Source organism: Zerene cesonia, chromosome 18 (assembly GCF_012273895.1).
Source record: "Zerene cesonia ecotype Mississippi chromosome 18, Zerene_cesonia_1.1, whole genome shotgun sequence".
Classification (NCBI taxonomy): domain Eukaryota; kingdom Metazoa; phylum Arthropoda; class Insecta; order Lepidoptera; family Pieridae; genus Zerene; species Zerene cesonia.
This window is the reverse complement of record NC_052119.1, coordinates 194826-216329: the sequence shown is the minus strand read 5'-3', so window position 1 is coordinate 216329 and position 21504 is coordinate 194826. Positions and strand designations below refer to the sequence as shown.

The 21504-nt window shown below is 35.8% G+C and overlaps 2 protein-coding genes across 2 annotated transcripts in view; one reads left to right on the top strand and one right to left on the bottom strand.

Moving 5' to 3' along the window:
* Positions 1-21504, top strand: part of LOC119834038 (syntaxin-binding protein 5) — a 192904-nt gene that overhangs the window by 118922 nt on the left and 52478 nt on the right. Inside the window, exon 2 of the mRNA XM_038358314.1 lies at positions 16368-16465. Coding sequence (XP_038214242.1) covers positions 16368-16465 — 98 coding nt within the window. The remainder of the gene's footprint in view (positions 1-16367; positions 16466-21504) is intronic.
* Positions 11514-15508, bottom strand: LOC119834141 (basic juvenile hormone-suppressible protein 1-like). The gene is made up of 5 exons (XM_038358434.1): positions 15382-15508; positions 14344-14477; positions 13226-14059; positions 12951-13111; positions 11514-12589 (listed from the first exon to the last, which is right to left on the bottom strand). The coding sequence occupies exons 1-5, from the start codon at positions 15476-15478 to the stop codon at positions 11563-11565; spliced, it is 2253 nt and encodes a 750-aa protein (XP_038214362.1). The 5' UTR covers positions 15479-15508; the 3' UTR covers positions 11514-11562.

Genomic DNA, 21504 nt, shown 5'->3' with positions numbered 1-21504 from the left:
GCGGGCAAAAGCTATATATAGCTGTGTTAATTTTTGTGTTATACCATTAAAATGTTTTATAAATTACCAATTTTATCGAATAGAAAAAAATCCATAATTAGGCGAGATTTAAAACAGCGTCCATCGCCATTTCGTGGTAAGGTTTTAACGAGACCACCCGAGTGATCCCAAATCAGCAATCGAATTCCTTCATTGAATTCTTTCTTTCGATGTTATCTACCTAAGGCCCATGTACCCTCGCCATCTATTAACGATTTGCGAATGTATCTATTTATTAATTTTTTTTCCATAAATGAATGTGTATGACAACCAATATCCATCCATTAGTTAATTCATTAGATACTCTCCTATCATAAACCGAGAGCACGTATCCAGTGACCCATAATTGCGAGCCATAAAATCTATTATGGAAGAAGATTAATAACATCTTTGATGACATCAGCGTGTTACACGTGTGATGATGTCACGGATGACGTCATGTGACATTACGCGTTGACTGGCTTAAACGAGATGGCATTTCTAACGAACCCTCGTGTGCTGTTATGACGTACTCGTTTTTATAGAGGGAGTTAAGTGAGGACTGACGTCACAGCTGTAAATATTCTTTAATAACTATAGAAAAAGTAACAAACGGAAATAGACAAAACAATATCTAGACTAGAAAGTTTGTTCTAAATACAGTCTGCTATTGAGTGTCAGAGTCGCGATATAATCGTAAAACATTACCCGATAGAGCTACAATGTGTTTGTTTTGTTTTTAATTTAGAATATAATAAAGAGGTGAAGTTGGTGAATTTAATGGGGATTTTGTGATATAGGGAGTTACTCGTATTTAAGATCTGCTGGAACGATTACAGAAATTATTTCACCGTTGAATTTAGAAATTATTAGTACTCTATCCATAAGTGATTTACACTGTATTATACTTATCTGCCATAAGCATAGCAAGGTCGAATAGCTAGTTTAACAAGACTTTACTACATAAAACATAGTTAATTTAGTCATGCATATAGGGACATATGTCCCTAAATGTATTAAATTTAGAAATTCGTAATTAAATGCGCTTTTCCACTGAATTTATTTTTATTTATTTTGCCTTGTCAGAATATTTAAAACTATTTAACACGTGGGTACATAATTCACTTTGATAAACAACGAGTTTCATATAAAAATTGTAACGATTTTAAAATGCAATATTTTATTCAAAGGATAACATTTCCGCCGAACAATTTGGTTTACGCTTCGCGGGTTTTACATGTTTTATCAACGTTTTTGGGAATATTGCATGTAATTTTAAAATATCAAGTGGAATGCAATTGTTTAATTCAATTCGAAAATTATCGAAAAAAGTTTCATATATAAGCTGTTAAAAATAAATGACAATTTAAAACTAACACAGACAGCTCGTGGATAAATTCTTCATTGCATTAAATCTATAATAGCATAAGAATTTAGATTTATAATTCAGTACATGTTTTCTTATAAATCTAAATTCTTATTAATAAATGAATATTTTTTAACAAATTGACAAACTTTACAGTGATCTATTCGATCACTGTAAAGTTTGTCAATTTTTATAGTTATTTAAAAGAATACTTTAGAATATTGAATATGCAAAAAATCAGAATTTATTTAAAAATATTTTTAATCTCCGAATGACACGCTGAATTGAACGTAGCTAGCTACAAACTGTATTATGGACATATCCTGCTGGGTCTAGTGCGAGCTGAGGAACATTCATTGGTGTTGCAGCGATGTGGAACCGTTCGATTGTTGGAGGCACGAAGAAATATGCTTTATATGTTATATGAAATATGAAGTATATTCAATATTAATAAGCTATGGAACATACCATATGTTTCATAGCTTATTTCATGAAATATGTATGGTCTGCATCTATTAATCTTACTAATACTATAAATGCGAAAGTTTGTAGAATGTGTGTGTGTGTGTGTGTTTGTTGCTATTTCACGCACTACTGAACCGATTGCAATGAAATTTGGTACGTACACAGCTGGACAACTGGAATAACATTTAGGCAACTTTTTATCCCGATATTCTTACGGGATACGGACTTACGCGAGTGAAACCGCGGGGCGCAGCTAGTAATTAAATAATTACATCTTTTACAATGAAATTGATCAAACAAAAACGTGTGTGGCTACACGATTTCTTACATTAATTATTAACTTTACAATATAGAAGCTAACGTAAATATTCAAAGAAAAAGTTTATTAAATATTTGAAGATTTTCATTGCGGTTTGTCTGATTGAATTTTATCCATCTTCATTTATATTATTCGGTTTCTTAAACCCTTTAAAGAAAACGATTTTACATAAATTATATCGTGTTTTCTATTAAAACTTTTTATTAACAACGGCTGGAAAACTTCTAGGTTTTCGTTAAAATGCCTCCAATAAATGTGCTTTCTGGAGAGGTTTAACGGATTAAAAAAGTTTTAATGAAATAATGAAATTTTCTTTAACATTCAAATGAATTCTTATATTTGAATTTGCGTATAAAGGGATGATAAAGAACCTTTTATATGACAACCAAAATGTATAAAAACTTAAAGATCGCTTCATATTTATATTACGTAGAAAGAATTTCGTTCATGAACCTAAATGCAAACGTTTGTTAATTTTCCTAAGCTCCTTTGATAATTTGAATTGTCTTTATATTATCTGCACTGCTAAAATACATTCGAATCACTTTAAAATAAATAGAATGCAATACAGAGCCTGAATGTTCAATTAACATTATTATTGTAAGTATAGATTAAAAAAGTAACATAGACTCGTTTTTTTTGGTAACAATTAAGTCTCAAATAACTAGTTTGGTATGTCTTTAACAATGATTGTGACTGCAAGGTATGTCAGCCACTACTTCCATACTTTAATGGAAGCTGACAGTTTGAAGCTGTGGTTCAAATACCAGCAATCACCGGCTCGCTATACAGCGCATTATATTGTTTATACTTAACCGGCTTTAACAAAATAGGTTCGCGATTCGACTGTACTTATAATGGTGGTTTTTCAACCGATTCACATGATTCTCTTTGTGTTTGGTTAGCTTTAGATGTATCATGGTCCCATTATAGAATATAGGATGGCACCCCCCTCCACAGGGACGTCAGTGACCTTTTTGTAGGGAAAGAACTCTGATCCATTTAGAAATTAAAAACTTTTCAACGGATTTTAAACGCGATTTATTCATTATATTATTAACCCGACGTTTATACACAACACAAGAAAATACTAACTCTGATCCAACTAGGAATCCCTGGATGTGGTAACAAGTTTCTACCAGTGAAACATTTCTTAAAAATACAATATATACTCAGAACCTTTATCTACATATTCATCATACGTATACTACATGGGAGTTTTAGTTTGGACTTTAAATATTTAATTAAATTTTGATTTGGATATACAGGGTGTCCTGCCGATGGTGTATTACGCTCAACGAAACTTATAAACAACATTTTTAGTAAGCTGATTACGTAAAAAATACTCATAAAAGACCCCCGATGTATTTCTTTCTATAAATGAATTCTTAAACCCCAATGTGTACACTCCAAAATCCCCACGTAAGCGATCCAAAGGACGTATAGTACGTCTCTAGTTGTATCCGAGTTTTATGCAAACGATACACATAAATAACGTTCAACAAATGTAACATTAATCCAACGCTATCCGTTTCATCATGCAGCTAAAAGCCTCTAAAACCAGCCTCATTTGTTACAGGTATACAGCCAGAGGACGTGTGTCGGCGGCGCGAGCTGGGCTGGGCGGGATGAGTTATAAACTAACTTATTTTAAGTAAATAAAGTACACGGTAACTGCACCGTGTCCCGTCGGGCCGCAGTATATAGTATGGTCGCGGGTATTTTCTAGAATTCATTCGCGTATTTGTAAAGGACCTTAAGTCGTAGATGAATAAACAATGGGGGTAATGTTATGTAAGATCTAGACACTGATTAATACACTTATCGTTATAAATGGTTATATTTCATTGACTTAAATGTTTGGGGTATTTATAGATGTTCTCAAGCTATTTGAATACTTAAATAACTATTATGGTATTGAAACTACAATTAAAGGTTATACTAAAATGGAAGGAATATAAATATATTTTGCATTAATGTTTGACTATTTATATGTGCATCCTTTGAACTGAATTTACACTGATACGTTTCTAAAAAGACGATAGAAAAAAATGAATTCGATAGAAAAGAGAAAATTATTACACCTGTCGTAATAAAGAGATTTAAAATATGATCAATAAACCTTGCAGCATCTAAATAGCTCTCGCTTCCGCCTATCGCCCATCCCTCTACATGCCCACTCCCTTAGCCAAGAGGCTCATTAGGCCGGCTAGCATACCACTGGGACTCCAAGTACGGCTATTTAGCAAGTTATTTTCAAGTTTAAGTCATTTTATGTTTATAACATGATGGGCGCAATGTTTTCATTATATGCTAGATTATTTATAACTTACTCGAGTGGGAAGTAAAATTTGCAGTTATATTTTGGTATTTCGTTTATTCAGTCATTCATTAACTGATCACAATGAATTTTGTTATGCCGTGTGCTTTTGTATAACTTGAGGCGGACGATGCTCTTTTTGATTAAATAATTAATTAAGATGGAAAATATATAGGGCGCTTCGAATTACTTGATTAATGATTATAACTCGTAGTACCTACGTACTTTTAGGTAGATTTTTATGAGCGCCCCAAATTTGCAATACTGTACGGGTAAATGTTATATTTCACTATCGTTGTATTCATATAATAATAAAATGATTTACGTCAAATACTTATTATTATAATAATTGTTCGATTGACAAACACATGTGTGGGATGTTTGCCTCAATAAATTATGTTTTAGAAAAAACAATGTTGCATATATTACCAACCGATATGAAAACAAAAACTTCAATTTACACTTATTCCCATAAAAAAGCAATACATTTCGAGTACCGTCAAGTCATTGGTAAGGGTATAAAGCAGGTGGCCAGCCATAATGACATTTCATCAATTCCACACTGTGACAAAGGTCACAAATTTTCCCCGGCGACGAGTGCCCGGGACGGTCGGGGGTAATCGTGCGTGTGTTTGTTGCTATCCACCTATTTGCCCAAGATATCGCATCGTTAAGTTTCCTTGGAGACAAATTATTGCCGGCGAGAGTACATCAGTTTTATCGTGTGTTAACTGATCTGAGTTTTTCGGTTCGCTATTTATTTGGGGCTCGCTGGATAAATTGAGTATGTGTGTGCCTTAATTATACAGCGAAATAACTGAAAATATCGGATGTTTTTAGTTTAATGGAGGATTAGAAGTTGGAATAGGGGAGGCTCATTTGTGTCGAACAAACTTCAATGATATCGGATAAACAATGGAAATCTCTGGAAACGGCGGCCCCGGGAACAGAGCTTTAAGTAATTTAGATGTAAATGTAAAAACAAGTATTTTTTATGAATCTTAATTCTTACAATAAAAGATTATTGAGCCTCAAAGAAATTTCAAAAATGAAATTGGGCAACCGTCAATAGAGTTCTCCGCCGAAACGTTTTTTCGTCGATTTAATAAACAATTTGCTTAATAGTCTCTCCATCTAACCAGTAGTGCCCAAATCCATCTTGCCGCGGTTTGAATGAAACGCTCGTTTGAGTTCACTCTCAACACACTTAGAGCCTTTGATGGCGTAATGCGAAGGTACTGAGCGAGAGCCCTCGAGCCTAGTTGTTTGATGATAAATATTTTTCATGGTCTAAGGTAGGGAAGTGTTGTTGTGTACTCTGAATGTATGAAATATGTGTTGATTTTCCGAAGCATATTTATGTAATATGGAAAAAAGTTATAACTTGACTGTAACATATTCAATTGCGTTTATATATCTATATATATAAAATTCTCGTGTCACAGTTTTCGTTGCCATACTCCTCCGAAACGGCTTGACCGATTCCTCTGAAATTTGGTAAGCATATTGGGTAGGTCTGAGAATCGGCCAACATCTATTTTTTATCCCGATATTCCTACGGGATACGGACTTACGCGGGTGAAACCGCGGGGCGCAGCTAGTATATATATAATATCGCAGTTAATTTTGAATTTTGCTTAAATAACCATTCCTCTAAAATAATACACAAATTTTTGTAAGCATCACAACCAATTCTGATTACGTTAGAGACGCAATATATCGTTATTCAAGTGTCTATACGTAGATACCGCGCAGACCCACAAGAACATTAAAGCGTCGCCGAAAGAACGTAAAAGAGTGCAATTTGTCAAACGATCGACGGGCGGCTGCGGCCTCACCTTTTGTTAAATAAACAAAGAAATTAATGGAACCTGGATAATCCGGGGCTTGCCGGGCGTAAATTCTTCACAAACAGGTGCAGACCCGCGCTGTCACAGCAGACAGGCGTAATCCCTTGATGAATTACCCACAATATTTCTGCTATACAGACAGCATCATAGTGGACCACTTAGCGTAAACGGGAATCTTAGTTGCCGGATCTAAAACATGTTTTAAGACAGCTGTCGTAAATGAAACCCCTTTTAGGACGCTGGGGTTTATTTGAGACGGATGGTTTTTTATTTGGGTTATATTTAATTATTTTTTACAAGAAACTAAACCGCTTCAAATTGTCAGATCAAGTTTAAATGGGACCGCATAGCAGGAACTAGCTTTCAAATTATTCGCCTTTTTTTGAAGTCGGTTGAAGAAGCAGTGTCCCAAAGTATGTTTTAGAAAATGTCAATCACACACACAATAAGTCAGTGTCTTCAATAATCTTAATCACTAATCAAATTTAATTTACCCTTAAAATATTGTTCTTTAACACATCTAGAATCCGGAGGAGTTAGCATGACGTCTTACAGCAGTACTTATTCCAGTATGGCAAAAGGACAGAGCTATATAGGCGATCTAGCGCCATCATGGGATGACTACTGCTTTAAAACATTCTAACCCCCAGATCATTTTCGACACAACATTAATTTTCCTATTCAGTATATCTGAAGCATAACAGAGTATCTCTCAGATACAGTATTTAATCATGTCTAAAATGAAATACAGTCGCGTGATCATCCATGAACAATATTGTCGAGGGCCGCGTTTGGTGAACAATGCCCGGGGTTTGCTTTTGTTTTGATCTTATTTAATACACAGTTGATTGTACTTTATGAAGATCGTTCTAGAATCTTCTGTATTGTAACGATGAGTTCCTTGCGAGTGCTTTTCGATTTTGTTTCCGTTTGATGTCGAAATTACTGCTACCCATGTTATAATACGCTATACATTTTAATCAAAATGGAAATTCTTTGTTCAATGTTGCGATCTTTGTTATAGGTAGTCGAGCGGAGGTGTAATTGGGTATTGGCTAAGTGTAGTTATTAGACATTTTAAGATTGAGGTGTTTTGTGAACTATTTATTGATTGATTGAACTAATGTTTCCCATGACAACTGCTCCTCCCTTTGTGTGTAATAAAAGCAAATATGTGCGTCGCAGATTTTAATTAAGTTTTTTTTTGAGTGTTGTTGTGTGTGAGTTATGTCAAAGTCGGCAATGAAGCTGGTGGGACGCTTGATGGTAAGCGCTGCCACCGCCCATTAACATTTGGAAAGGCATAAGGTCCATGGCAGACCTTACGCCTCTACAAATAGATTGCCAATAGGGCCTCCAGCTCCCCCACTCACCGAGCGAAACACAGTAGAATGCTATTTCACGCCGGTCTTCTGTGGGGGGTGTGGTACTTCCCCGGTCCCCAATTCGCGGCGGAGCGTTCCCGACTACCACATGCTAAGGACGCATTAGCATTAAAACTCTCTACAACTGAATCTGGCAACACGTGAGAAACGTTACCTTTGAAATATTTTTTGCATTATATCATCACACACGCAGATCGAACAGCGAAGTGAAACCTCCTCATTTTATTAAAGACCTTTAAAGATTAATAATCCGATACTCGCATCCGTAATATAAACAATTTCCAAATAAATACATGTAAATGCTTAAAAAATGTCACTGCAAAGCCGGCGACTGTACCAACAGACGTGATAAGTTGCCGACTGACGCAACAGTTGGACAACTGTTGCCGCTTACCCTAATGTTGGTTTAAGCTATTAGGTTGAGAGTTTCCTCACGGCTTCCTTGAGTGATAGCGAAGTGAATTTGTGTTTCTTTTATGTATGCTAAGCACTGAAATACAGGGAAAACTTTCAGTGTAAGTAGCTACACTGTGAAGCCTTTTTTACACGCTTTTTATTAGCTTCACCTGTATGTTTGTTTGTTTGTTTGTTTGTATGTTTGTTTGTTTGTATGTTTGTTTGTTTGTATGTTTGTTTGTTTGTATGTTTGTTTGTTTGTAACTGACTTCTTTGGGCGCGATTTTGACCCACTTTAAACGGCCAGATTTCGTTCAAACTTTGTAGATTTATTGAGGACCGATGACAATACACTAATTTGATAAAATTATTCCAGTTTTCAATTTGCAAAATATGATTTTTGTTAAAGCGTGTTTTATAGTTTTTTTAAACTATTATATTTTATTTTTTATTTATATAATCTGTTTGTTTGTAACAACTTTTGACGTTTTTGGATATTAGTTACATTAGTTTATGCATTTAAACATACTATGTAAGAACTTTATTTCAAAGAACCGTTGGAGAAATACGCGTAAACTATATGTGATTAATTAAGCCAACCGTATTAACACAGTACTTAATTAATAATAGATTTTTATGGTGACATTTATTGAAGTTGTTAAGAATTTGACATTAATGTACTGTATTGTATTGTTTCATGATTATCTTGTAATAAAGTTATTGATTAAGAAACTTTGTGTTATGTTTTGTCTAGTTTCTAAGAAATTAATCCATAGTTTGTAAGTTTATAACATAACGCCACAGCTTACCAATGTTTACTGGGCCCTTTAAAAACTATATGTTTTTTATGATAATTATTTTACTTATATAATAATATCGATTTGTGTATATATAGGTATTATTATCATTTGTGACCGACGGGTGCCCGAGATAAGTGTAGAAGACTTGAGGTCTTATTAATAGAATAAATAAAATATACATAAATATCATAATTAAATAATCAACGCGATATGGTAACTGTTGCCAAAGATATCTGTTATGCAAGTGACTGTAAGAGGTTTTCAATAAGACAATTATAATTGAGAGAATTGGAAGTGTTTCTAATGATAATTTTAGCTTTGTCAATCGTTACAGTTATTAATTTTACAACGGATGGAAGTAATTATTATTATACACAAAGGCCAGAGGCTTAAGGCTAAGGCAGTATAAATTTAAATGTTATAAGAATACATAGAAAATGTGCGATAATTTATCGTAACGACGATAAATCGTCGCAGCTGAAAACAGGCTCCATTCAGGCGCCGTGATTCAGGTTTCTACAACATTACACCCCAAAGCCTTACTCGTTAGCGTTAGTAACTTTCCTGTTGACGGTTTCCATCGCTGTGTATCGACAGAGCCGTGCCAGAGAACATTTACAAATGTGTATTTGTTACAAATTAATGAACATGAAACATACTTTTTATTTTATGTACTGTTTGAATAGAAGAATAAAAGACACGTGGATTCCGTGTTCAGTGTTGCGATGCGGTTTTATTTTCCGTTTATGGTTGTGAAATAACGGGATTCATTTGATGTAGTTTTCTGTTTTTATATTTATGTCGAAAGAGGAATAATATAAATTTGCATGCATGACTGAAATATATTAAAGTTTTATAATGCTATTGCTATGCTCCTTCTACATTCCAAATCTTTCTCTTTCTTTTTTCCCTTTTTTCTTCAAACTTTTCCTAAACCCACAGGTTGCCTGGAAGACATCGCTTCTTAGCGATAAGGCCGCCTATTTGTACCGCGTTTTATTTATTTTGAATATTTATTGTTTTTATTTTGTTTTTGTGTGTGCAATAAAGTGTTTTATTATTATTATTATTATTATATTAAAGTTTAGAAATTCAAAGCTTTTTAACGCATTTTTAACGCGATTTATTCATTATATTATTAACCCGACGTTTCCCGACCCGAAATTAAAAAGTTTTTAATTTCTAAACGTGTAATACTCGCGTGAAATCAAACGGAAGAAAATACTAATATTAAAGTTTTTACAGACTGACTTTCGACTGTTGTCGGGTTGGGCTATATATCTTAACATTAAGACAGTTTTTATTTATCTGTTTAAAGCAAAATATATGCAACTCAACAATTCATCTGCCTGACACAAATCCCCGTTGAGATTTATAAAGCACTCGCAATGTCTATAATCCCGGAGTAGGCACCGCAACTTTCAATACATTACTTGAATAGTCTTGATCGAGGACAGATAAGCAGTCCCAAGATTAATCTGTCAAGTACAAAATGATGAATTTGTTGACTCGTAGCGCCTTTGTCGCGACACGATAAGCCCCCGTTTGACAGATCGTCCTCGGTCGACAAATGAAACGATTTTATCGTGGCCAAAGAATCTGATAGAGATAGCTGTGACCATATAATTGGACGTAATAGAAAAATATGAAGCGGTGCTGTGTTAATACTCGGTTAATGCTGGGCTTTAAGTTTTGTACAAGTTTGGCAATACTCCTGTTTGTTATTGCGGGGTAATTTAGTATCAAGTTAATATGATCAAACCAATATGATCAAATCAAAATAGGGAGCGGTAAAGAAAGTGGTATTGTTCTTTTATAAGTCTTAATATCCTAAATCTAATTGCGTGTAAAATAAAAAAGCTATTGTGTTCTTTATGCTTTACATACAAAGAATGTTATGAATTTGAATAAAAAGGGAGCCATGAGTATCTGATTTATCAGAGATATCGTTATTAAAGATCAAAACGCTATCACCTGTGGTAGAACTGTTGACCTGCACCGAACAAAAGAAAGCCTCACCACTAGAAACAGAGCTAAAAGGCAAAGAGAATACGTGAGTACAAAATAACTTCATGGCAGTTAGCGGAGCTTGTAATTAAAAATTCCGAAGCTAGTGTACCGGTAGTGTATTTTGCATTCTAATCGCTTGCGAACCTCTGAGATGGAAATATTGGCTTCCGTTGAAAAAATAACGTTATTTCAGTGCAGAATGTTCAGATTGTTTCGGAGCCTTTTATTTCTTGTTGGTATTGTAAGTAATATTGTAATTTGTTCGGTATATTTTTGATAACACAATGTGAGAGATATAATTGTATGTTGAAATAATTCTTACAAATATTATACGTGCGAAAATTTAAGATGTTTGTTTGTTTGTTGCAGCCGCGAGTATGAAGCTAGTTGTAGTAGTTGTGTCTCAAAGTCTTAAATAAGAACGCCTTTTTGAAAGTTACAAGTTACAAGTTAGGGCTATATTTTATGAAGTAAATGGAGTAGGTTTTTTCGCAAGGTGCTTATATATATAAGTAGTTGATAAAATTAATTGATATTTTGAGTTTCATCAAGAACAACAAAAGGATATGCAATTAAACAGATAATAGATTTTAAATAATGCTATATATTATATGCTATTGCGTAAGTGGCGGTTTACATTCTCATCATCTTGTCGGTGCTCATCATCATGACGTCTCTGTAAGACCATCTGACGAGCATGTCCTTGTCCCAGCATGTGAGGTCGTCGCGCTTCATGATCATGTCGGACATGTCGAAGTCCTTGACCGTGTTGGACGTGGCCATGTCCTTGTAGTACACCTTGACGTCGGTGAACTTCATGTTGTTGGTGAAGAAGGTAGTCATGTCGATCTCCCGGTCGAACGGGAAGCCGAGCGGCATGGTGTCGAAGCACGTGGTCCAGCGGCACGTGTGACGGTCCTTCATCATGTTGATGTCGATGGTGTTCATGACGAGGCCGCTGCGCACCGGCGTCACGATCACGAACATTTGCAGATCGAGACCGCCGACGTGACCGCGGGGAAGGAGCAGCCTGTGCGGGAAGCCAACGCGGGACTTGTGCCAGAAGCTGTCGAGCACCTTCTCGTAGGTGCCGGTGGTCTCGAGGTTCTTGTCGAAGTAGCGACGAGTCCATTGCCTGTCACCGATCACGCCGTGCATCTCCATGGAGTCGCGGACGATCGTGTTCTTGCCGGTCTGCAGTTTGTACAGGAAGCTGTCGATTTCAACCATGTCGTGGCGTTTGTCGTTGAAGGTGAGTAGGCGGCCCATACAGTCGAATTTGGGTCCGAGGAACACTCTCACGACGGCATCGACGGCCTTGTCTGATTCAACATCGATGGACACCTTGAATGAGTGGTGGTTGAGGCGGCGCATGCGTGCGGCGACCACTACGTCGGACTTCTTCTTTTGGATTTCAGTTTCGTCCAAGTACAGAGCGTTGGTAATGTCAACGTCGTACTCGTCCATGAAGGTGACCAGCTTGTCGGTGGTGATGCGTTCAACCTTGACGCCGGGGAAGTCAAGTTCGTTCTTGGTGTATTTGGGCAGGAAGTTCTTGAAGAGGTCAGCGTTGGCTGTGATGCGCTTCATGATTCTCCAGAAGAGTGGGTCACGCAGACACGTTGTGTACATGTCTAGGGCGGTGGGGATGTAGGTGAACCTGTCGATGAAAAGCATTAGTTAGTTATTGATTTAATACAGCCATATAAAAATCTTAATATATAAAATACAAAGGACTGATTGATCTATCAAGGCCTAGCGCAAACTACTGGCCCTGTCGCGCTAAAATTTGACATGCACATAGCAACTATGATGTTGGCATCCACTTAGAAAGGATATTGGTAAATTCTACCTCTAAACGGATAAATATGTAATGCAACAGCTGGTTAAAATTTTTAATGAAGGCTTACGACCAATTTAAGGACATTTTTAATAATTTCATTTTGACAAACGTTGTATAATTCATATTTGCTTGGTAGTTTAAAGGCCAATGAAATATAAAATAAGAGAAATACGCTTACTTCTCGAAATTGTAAGTTCCGTAAGACAGAAGTCTTCTGAAGAGGTGCACAACGTGGATGACCTTGGCATCGTCGTTCACAATGCCGAGACCGCCCAACAACATCCTGGCGAGGTTCTCGAAGTCTTCAACCTTCTTAAGGCTGATAACTGTTCCATCACGCTGTAAATAAAATTAAAGTAATCATAATGACATAACATATTATGTTATACGGTATGTTTCAAAAGTTGCAGTTGCAATACTAATGACAAGATTAGATATATTGAAAACACTCACTCTTTCGATTTTGCCAGAAACGATGCCTTCTCTGATGATCCTCTCGATATCTTCAACGTACAACCTCTCCTTAACGTTGTATTTGTTGACAAGCTTGACGTTGTTGGGACGGACTGGCATCTCATCACCAGTGTGCAGGCGGATCTTGGGCCAGTAGCCCTTGTTCTCGACGTCGTCGAATTTCACCATCGTGATGTCGCACATGTTGTTGGACAGGCGCTCCAGCCTCAAACGAGCCAGCAGCTGCTTGTAGCCGTACATGGTGATCTCGCCGCGACGCTCCTTGTTTAGGTTGTACGTGTCGTCGATCATCCAGTACGGGTAGCTCATGTGCAGGTAGTACATGTAAGTGTTCAGATCGATGTCCTCCGTGAAGTAGTTGAGGCGGTCGTCCTCGCTGAGGGTGTGGCGGACGCCCTTACGCCAGTCGATGACCATGAGGTTCTTGTCGGTGACTTTGATGCCGTAGTAGTCGAAGACGGCGGGGTCGGTGGCGGACTTGGACATCTTCATCATGAACGCCTTGTGCAGGATGTGGCTGTCCACGAAGAAGTAGGGGTAGATTTCGTAGGGCGCTGGAAGGGTGATGCCGCGGCAGTCGTGCCTGTGGAAGACTGCGCACGTGAACGCGTACACGAACATGCCGCCGTTGATGCGCTCCCTCAAGAAGCAGGCGGTCCTGATGAAAGTGTCGAAGTCTTTGGCGAAGTACAGCATGCGGAAGGTGACGATGGCTTGGTCCATGTGGTGGAAGTTGGTGTGGACGAAGATCTCGCCACGTGGGAGCATGCCCATCTTGAATACCTCGATGAAGCGTTTGACAACGTCATCTTTCTGGAAAGTCATTAAAAATAAGTTAAAAATGTAATATAACTGTATGTATATTGGTATGTATAGGTGAAGCTGTAAACATGCGAACATGAATAATAATATTACTCGTAGGCACAGTTTATTTCTCTAATTCGAGTACAAACGGGTTTATACTTTAAAACGTTTTATTTGTGTTAACAATAACGAAACCTTAACAATGATATAAGAAACCGTTCGATCGCCATCAATGAGTGTACTGTTTATCAAAAATAGAAAGATCTAGATACAGATATGCAGTTATTACATACCAGGTATTTGTCCATATTGTCCTCGAGCACATACTCGCGTGCCACCTCGCGGATGTCATCGTAGATCGTCGGCTGCAGGATGTGGTTCAGCAGCTTCCAGCAGTACAGCTCCTTCGTCTTGATATCCACATTGACTGCAAATATTTAATACATCATTAGAAATTATTGTTCTCTATCTACAATAGAAGATACCGATACTGTTCTATATACGTATAAACTGCAGTTGGAAACAATCTGAATGTAATAAAACTGAGGCATTTATCTATTCAATTAGACTTTTCCTATAAGAACTTTCGAATCGTCATAACTTTATTGCAATAATTGTGAAATATACTATATATTTTATTTTTAATCCAAAAACTTAAATTTTTCTAATTAAGGCATATTTAAATATTAAAATGATTCAAAAAATATATCTATGAAAACTAATTTATTAAATTATTACTACACTGTTATTAAATATTCACCGTTAGTAACTACCCATCAACGAATAATTCAAGTCGCTTTTTTAAATGATATTTTCTGAGAAAACCATGATTACAACACTCATTTAGAATTTAAGAACTATTGGTACTATCTCTTATATATAAAATTCTCGTGTCACAGTTTTCGTTGCCATACTCCTCCGAAACGGCTGGACCGATTGTCATGAAATGTAGTGTGCATATCGGTTAGGTCTGAGAATCGGCCAACATCTATTTTTCATAACCCTCCATGATAAGAGTATGGCAGAACAGCGTTTGCCGGGTGCAGCTAGTAATAATATAAGAATACATATAATGTTTATTTTCTGATCGTTTATTGAGATTTTACAAAAAATCGTTTTGAAAATTTCTTTCACGATTAGACAGTTAGTTACATATTTACCGAGTAACGGGCTATATTTTATTTAGTAGGGGGCGGTGCGTTGCCGGGATAATCGACCCGGTCACCAACACTTTAGAAATTATTTATTTTCTTTTCTAAAATCTCTCACATCCCGTACATTACAACTCAGCATTATCGTTAAAGAGACAAGTAACAAAGAGCATAACTCACCTAGCGTTTCCTTGCCAATAACGAAGTCCTGATAGTTGTCCCTGAGGGTGGTCGCGGCCGCCGCGGCGACCAGTGCCGCTAGAACCAAAAACCTCATGTCGCCTGCACTGACTGAATGTGCTGACCGTACTCCACCCTCGGCTTATATACGTCTCTCCGAGCTATCGCCGGTGAATATCTTTTGTTTTGCGCACTCTCTCCGATACACTCTGACCCCAGATAGCTGACGATCAGGTGTTGCGAGTTTGGCTCTGTATCGTTTTTTTTTTTTTGAAACTAGGCTTCGGTTCTGTTTAATTATACTCTGGAATCATATAATTTTAGTATTTTATTTTTAGATTTAATAAAATACTTGACCAAATAGTATAAATTTTCCAGCCGCGTCTGTCTGACAATTGGATCGATTTTCATTCTGTGGTCACCAATGGATAGCATTATACGTCAACATGGACGAAACCGAGGGTGAAGCACTAGATATAAGGTTCGATCATGAGGCATGATAACGAAAAAACTGGTAGACTTCCACGAAAACATCTTTCCTGAATTTTTTATAATATTTTGCAGGACTACTGGTACCATAGAATAATTAAATTGAGGTTTTCTATGAAGCTATTTTAATTATTTCTAATCAGTCATGCAAATAGTCTGTGAGCTTGTTCAAAGTGAATTATTTATTGTATTTTAAAAAATGTAACAAAAAAAAACATTATCTGTTGATACTGACATTCAATTTTAATTGAAATCTACGTATATAATTAAAAATTTCATCGAAAACTCTGATCACACAATCATATATATTTATTTGGTGCATAAATTTAGCCTAATCCAGCTAGGCATAAAAAACTTAAATACATAGCATATGAGACTATAACCATGCCGTAGAAATTTTCGGTTGCCTGAAATGGCAAAATCCTTTGTATTTTTTTTTTGTATTGTTTATATGTACAATGAAGAATCAATAAATAAAAGACACAATTTGTTCGCAGACATTCCGGCACGGGTTTCCGTTCTCGCCGACGGCGCTGGCATGGGACCCGATACAGAAGCTGCTCGCCATTGGCGACAAGACTGGCAACCTCAGAATGTATCCTTTTCAAATTGTGCACTAGATGTGCCCTTTTCTTAGTGGGGAAATCTTGTATAGATACCCACGGCCAACTACTGGCTAAAACCCCCATGCGTTATGTCGGACTCCCAATGTCTAAGAAAGTAATGGTAGGTCCATTCCGACTAAACTTCACTGTGTTCCGTCTTCGAAAGTTGTAGGGAGCCTACCATAAGATTTAATGAATATATGGAAGTTGAAAATCCATGGAATGTTCCTACTTAAGAACCGCGGGTAGTTCTTGGCATGGCATTATTACAATATTATAATAATGTCTATACATATGTTATGTTACAATATGTAATTGCTAGATTACATCTTCAACAAAGTTGCAAGGATAATTAATATAAATATGCCGTAATAAGAAGCCAGTTCGCAGTATGTTATAAAGTTTACGACACAAGCTGTTCGCGCGCTTAAGGCTAAATCTTTGATGTAATTATATACTTACAAGGATCTTTTATAATTCAACTAGCAAATTTACTTTGCATTGCTTATAAGTATGAAGTAACTAACCGTATATTTTGATAAACTTTTAAAAACTTTTATGTAAATCCGAAAGGAACTGTTTGTCTGCCTATCTGTCTCTTTTTTCGCTGACTGATTCTGATGAACTTATAATATATATAATTAGATTAGATACATAATATACTTTGAGAATAAAAATAAACACAAAATTACCTAATGTCGATAAAAATAATAACAAACGGTAACCAACCGCTGATAAAGTTCCATAATTCGACCTCTAACCTTGTTATATTTTGTCGTCAACTGAGTGTAATTGTGTAGAGAGTTTTTTTTATCTCAAAATGTTTACGAGCACTATTACAATGTTGCAAGTGACTTTCAATTTTATAGGTATGAATGATTTGAAATCAATGAAGCAGTATTACACGTAACCTTTCCTGCAATAAGTAGGTACTTACGTTACACACGCTAAATAAAATGCATACGTTGTTTTAAAAACACGCTTCAATCGCTCTTATATAGACTGCATAACAGAATTATTTAATCCTGACCATCAGGATGATAATATAATCTTATGAAATTATTGCATTGCCACCGTTTTTTTGATAAGTATACAAAGTTTGAATTGAATCTGTCCATTTAAAGTGTGTCAAAAATGAGTTTTAAAAAATCAGACATAATAAAAAACATATTAAACATATCGATTAGAGGTATAGAATCCAGACTGCCACGTCAGCTTGCCTAGCGTGGATATTTCAAATTTCTTTCGTAAATAACGTGTTATACAATAAATAATAATAAATGTACAAATATTACTTTTTCGAGCAACACATACATACAACGCCGGAATCAGTTTCATAGAATTGCAGCAGGTACGCTTATGATAGTACTAGCTTTTCGCCCGCGTGTTTACCTGCGCAGCTAAATGCACTTCTCATGGGAATGAGATGTTTTACTGCGGTAAAAAGCCTCCTAACTATCCCTAGATACAAAAATCATATCATAAATCACTCCGTTGCGATGTAAAAGGAACAGACAATAACTTCAGGATATAAGATTACCCTTGGGTGACAAACCGAAACTTGCCTTTGATTGCGCCGAGAATCGAACCCAGAACCTTTCCAGCATAATATTCGGAAAGCGTGATCCACTGTACTATAGTAGTTTAAAAAACAGCAATATTTTTACACGCTTTTTATTAGCTTCACCTGTATGTTTGTTTGTATGTTTGTTTGTATGTTTGTTTGTATATTTGTTTGTAACCGACTTCTTTGGACGCGATTTTGACCCACTTTAAACGGCCAGATTTCGTTCAAACTTTGTAGATTTATTGAGGACCGATGACAATACACTAATTTGATAAAATTATTCCATTTTTCAATTTGCAAAATATGATTTTTGTTAAAGCGTGTTTTTTAGTTTTTTTAAACTATTATTTATTATTAATTATAAAGCCAATTAGTGATACAGTGAAAGATTACCGCCCTATGACCCGCGTATCGATATTATTGTAATATTATTATAAATCTGCAACGTTTGTCCGAGGTGTTGTCACCCGAGGAACTTTCCTCGTGAGGTTAATCAACTTCTTATATCGCTACTCGTAGATCGGCCCGGCTTCGCTTAGATTGTACGGAAAACAAGTAACTAAGATAAAAAAAAGCAATGCATCATTATCATAATACAAAAAAAACTTTTTGTGCACAAAGTTTGGGCTTCTATCATATTATTTTTTATTGTTTTGTAACTATAGCCTACATTTACGCGCATACGTTTACATAACATTATTCATCTTTGATATAAAATCTCGTCAACGGCACATACCTACGTATCAAACGAACTTTACTTTTTATAGATATTATCCTATGTAAATGATTAACATCGAAACTGTAACAGCAAAGAGGTGTATATAAAAATTTCTATCGTTTGATTACATTCTAGTAATCTTTGAAAGAAATAAACTTACGAATAATCCGCGGGGCGGGCGCCGTCGAACCCCCGCCTATATTTAGCTGCGACTGCGTTTAATTAAAATTTCCTTTCCCTTTCAATTAGAATCATTTCGCTTGTTAATTCTTGAATATTTTTTGAATATTCATGACGATTAGCGAAATTAAAATTTAGGTGAAAAATACTTTTTTTACAGCATAACATTTGACAAACAAAAATAGATTACATTTGAATATCAAATGCAAGAATTTAAATATGTACGAAGGTGCGCAATGTTTAAATTTACCTGATTTTATGGAAGATAAAAAAATCCTACAATAAAGCGGATAAAAAGCGCGATCTCTGCTTAATAAATTAAGAAATAAATCTGTTTGTAGCTGAGCTTGGTTATAATAAACTATATCACTTGCCAAAGAAACTAATGATGGATTAGAAGTTAAAAGCTGCAATGAAATACTAATAAATCTAGTTTCAATAACCTAAAAATACTCTTTCATAATAGAATTAACTAAATTGTCTCTCTTGCTCTCACATAGAGTACCTGATGAATTTATTTAATCCTAGCAATCCTAATCAGGAAATAAAAGATGAAATCGTGAAATAATTGTATGGTTACCGATCCTTGATACCCAAGTGTTACACAAAATTTGCACAAAATCTGTTCGTTTATGTATCTAGAGCCTAAAGGAGTTCGATATAGACAAACACTGAACTAATAAATGCTAGTTAAAAATTGGGTATTAGAGTAGAAATTTAAATAATCAATTAACCCAACTCGTTTTTCACATTTTTCTTCCTTCATCCGCGAAAGAAGACATCGTGGTGATTATGGCAGTCCTCACAGAATGCCAGTTTCCTATTCCTCACTCGCCCCAGTCCATCAATTCCTTCTTTCCAGTCGTCAATCCGTTCCTTATCCCTTTCCTCTTAAATACGCGCGCCGCATTCTCAGAATCACTAACTCTGTGAATGTTCATAGGCGGTGGTGATCGCTTACCAGCAGGCGAACCACCAGCTCAGTTGCCCGTTATGACATAAACAAAACTGTGCCCTTGCTCTGACAACAAAATATGGTTGATGGTGTCTCACCAAGTTCTTAGTAACGTTCTTATTCAAAATATAACTCCATTATCATTTTAATTACGTGAAAACAACATCAGCGTATATCTCAACTTCAGGCCTGGTATAATTATCTTGAAATATTTCGAGTACATGCGTTAATGGGCCCCGTAATGTAATCTTCCACTTGGAAATTAAACTATAGCTCGTGTAATCTAATAATTTTCTGCTAAACTAACACTAAATCAATTTAATATCCATCAAATTTATATTAATGCTCGATGTGGCAAGATTAAATTCCATCTCAATGCTGGAATGGTAAAATAATTACGATTGGAATTCACGTGCCTTTGGTAATTATTAAATTCTGCATTGACTTGTTATACACACACACACACAAACACAACCACTCTCTCGGACAAATACAACAACTGCTTCGCTATTGTAGAAAGACAGTGTAGCAGAAATTTTCTTTCCAGTTCACATTTATTTTTATTCTGAATTCAAATAAAACGTTAAGAAATTTCAAAGCAACTCGACAAAAAAAAGCCATTAATTTGGGCTTTTAAATGAAATCAAATTAATCATAATCCCAAAGTACAATTTCAAATTAATCACTGAAATATTTTATCTCTCGACGCAAATTAATCGCTTTGGTGCCGAATAAAAAAAAAAAAGTCCTTACCTGTTAATTATTCTTTCGGTCGCCATTTTGTTCATCGGACGAGAAAACGTCTCGGCGGAATTAAAATTGAGATTTTAATAAAACTTTAATGAAAAGTCAAATTAGTAGTTAAGGAAAAGCTTTTTGGCAAATAAAATAAACGATTAAAGATTAGTTATAATTTTGTCTTTTATACATCGTATGCATCGAATATTACAATATATTTTTAGATAATTTATTTTAATATTGTTATGTGATATTTTTAAGCTTATTCATTCCCACTAAACAAAAAGTAAATATACCATGCAAAAACATCTTCCTCAATGCGATTTAAATATTTTCAAATAACAAAAATTGCATTTAGTTTTCATTCAATAAAATGTTATGTTTACAAAGTATTATTCGATATCCAACAATTATTCTTAATTTCTTCGCGACGTGTACATTAATACGATTAATATTTATTTTCCTACAACTGTAGTTTAGATCATATCAAGATAACATATCACAACGTAGGTGATAGTTATAGGTCGGTAGAAGCTAGCCGCATAACGTTTTACACGTCCGTGCTCTCATCTTATACCGGAAACACAATAGCGTTTCGTGTAAAGTCGCGTAAAGCGCACCACTTGTTTCAAAACTCCATTAAAACATTAAAATGTTTCACAGAACGTTCCCGGCCCATTCACATAGCAACAAAATGGCGCCTCTTCCGGTACATTTAAGGCCCTGCCGGAAGTAGCTATCTCCGTTCCACTTTCCGTCCCACTAAATTAGTGTGGACTACTTCATACTGGCTTCACGCCAAGAATCGAATATGCCATTATTTGTTATGACTTTGAGTCCCGCTCCCTTGTGGGGTATGGGGCAGATGCAT

Coding starts and splice junctions, on each gene's coding strand:
- LOC119834141 (XM_038358434.1), bottom strand. CDS start 15,478: ATGAGGTTTTTGGTTCTAGCGGCACTGGTCGCCGCGGCGGCCGCGACC. Junction 14,478..15,381: donor TATTGGCAAGGAAACGCTAG/GTGAGTTATGCT, acceptor AAATATTTGCAG/TCAATGTGGATATCAAGACG. Junction 12,590..12,950: donor GGAACTTACAATTTCGAGAA/GTAAGCGTATTT, acceptor TTTCATCGACAG/GTTCACCTACATCCCCACCG.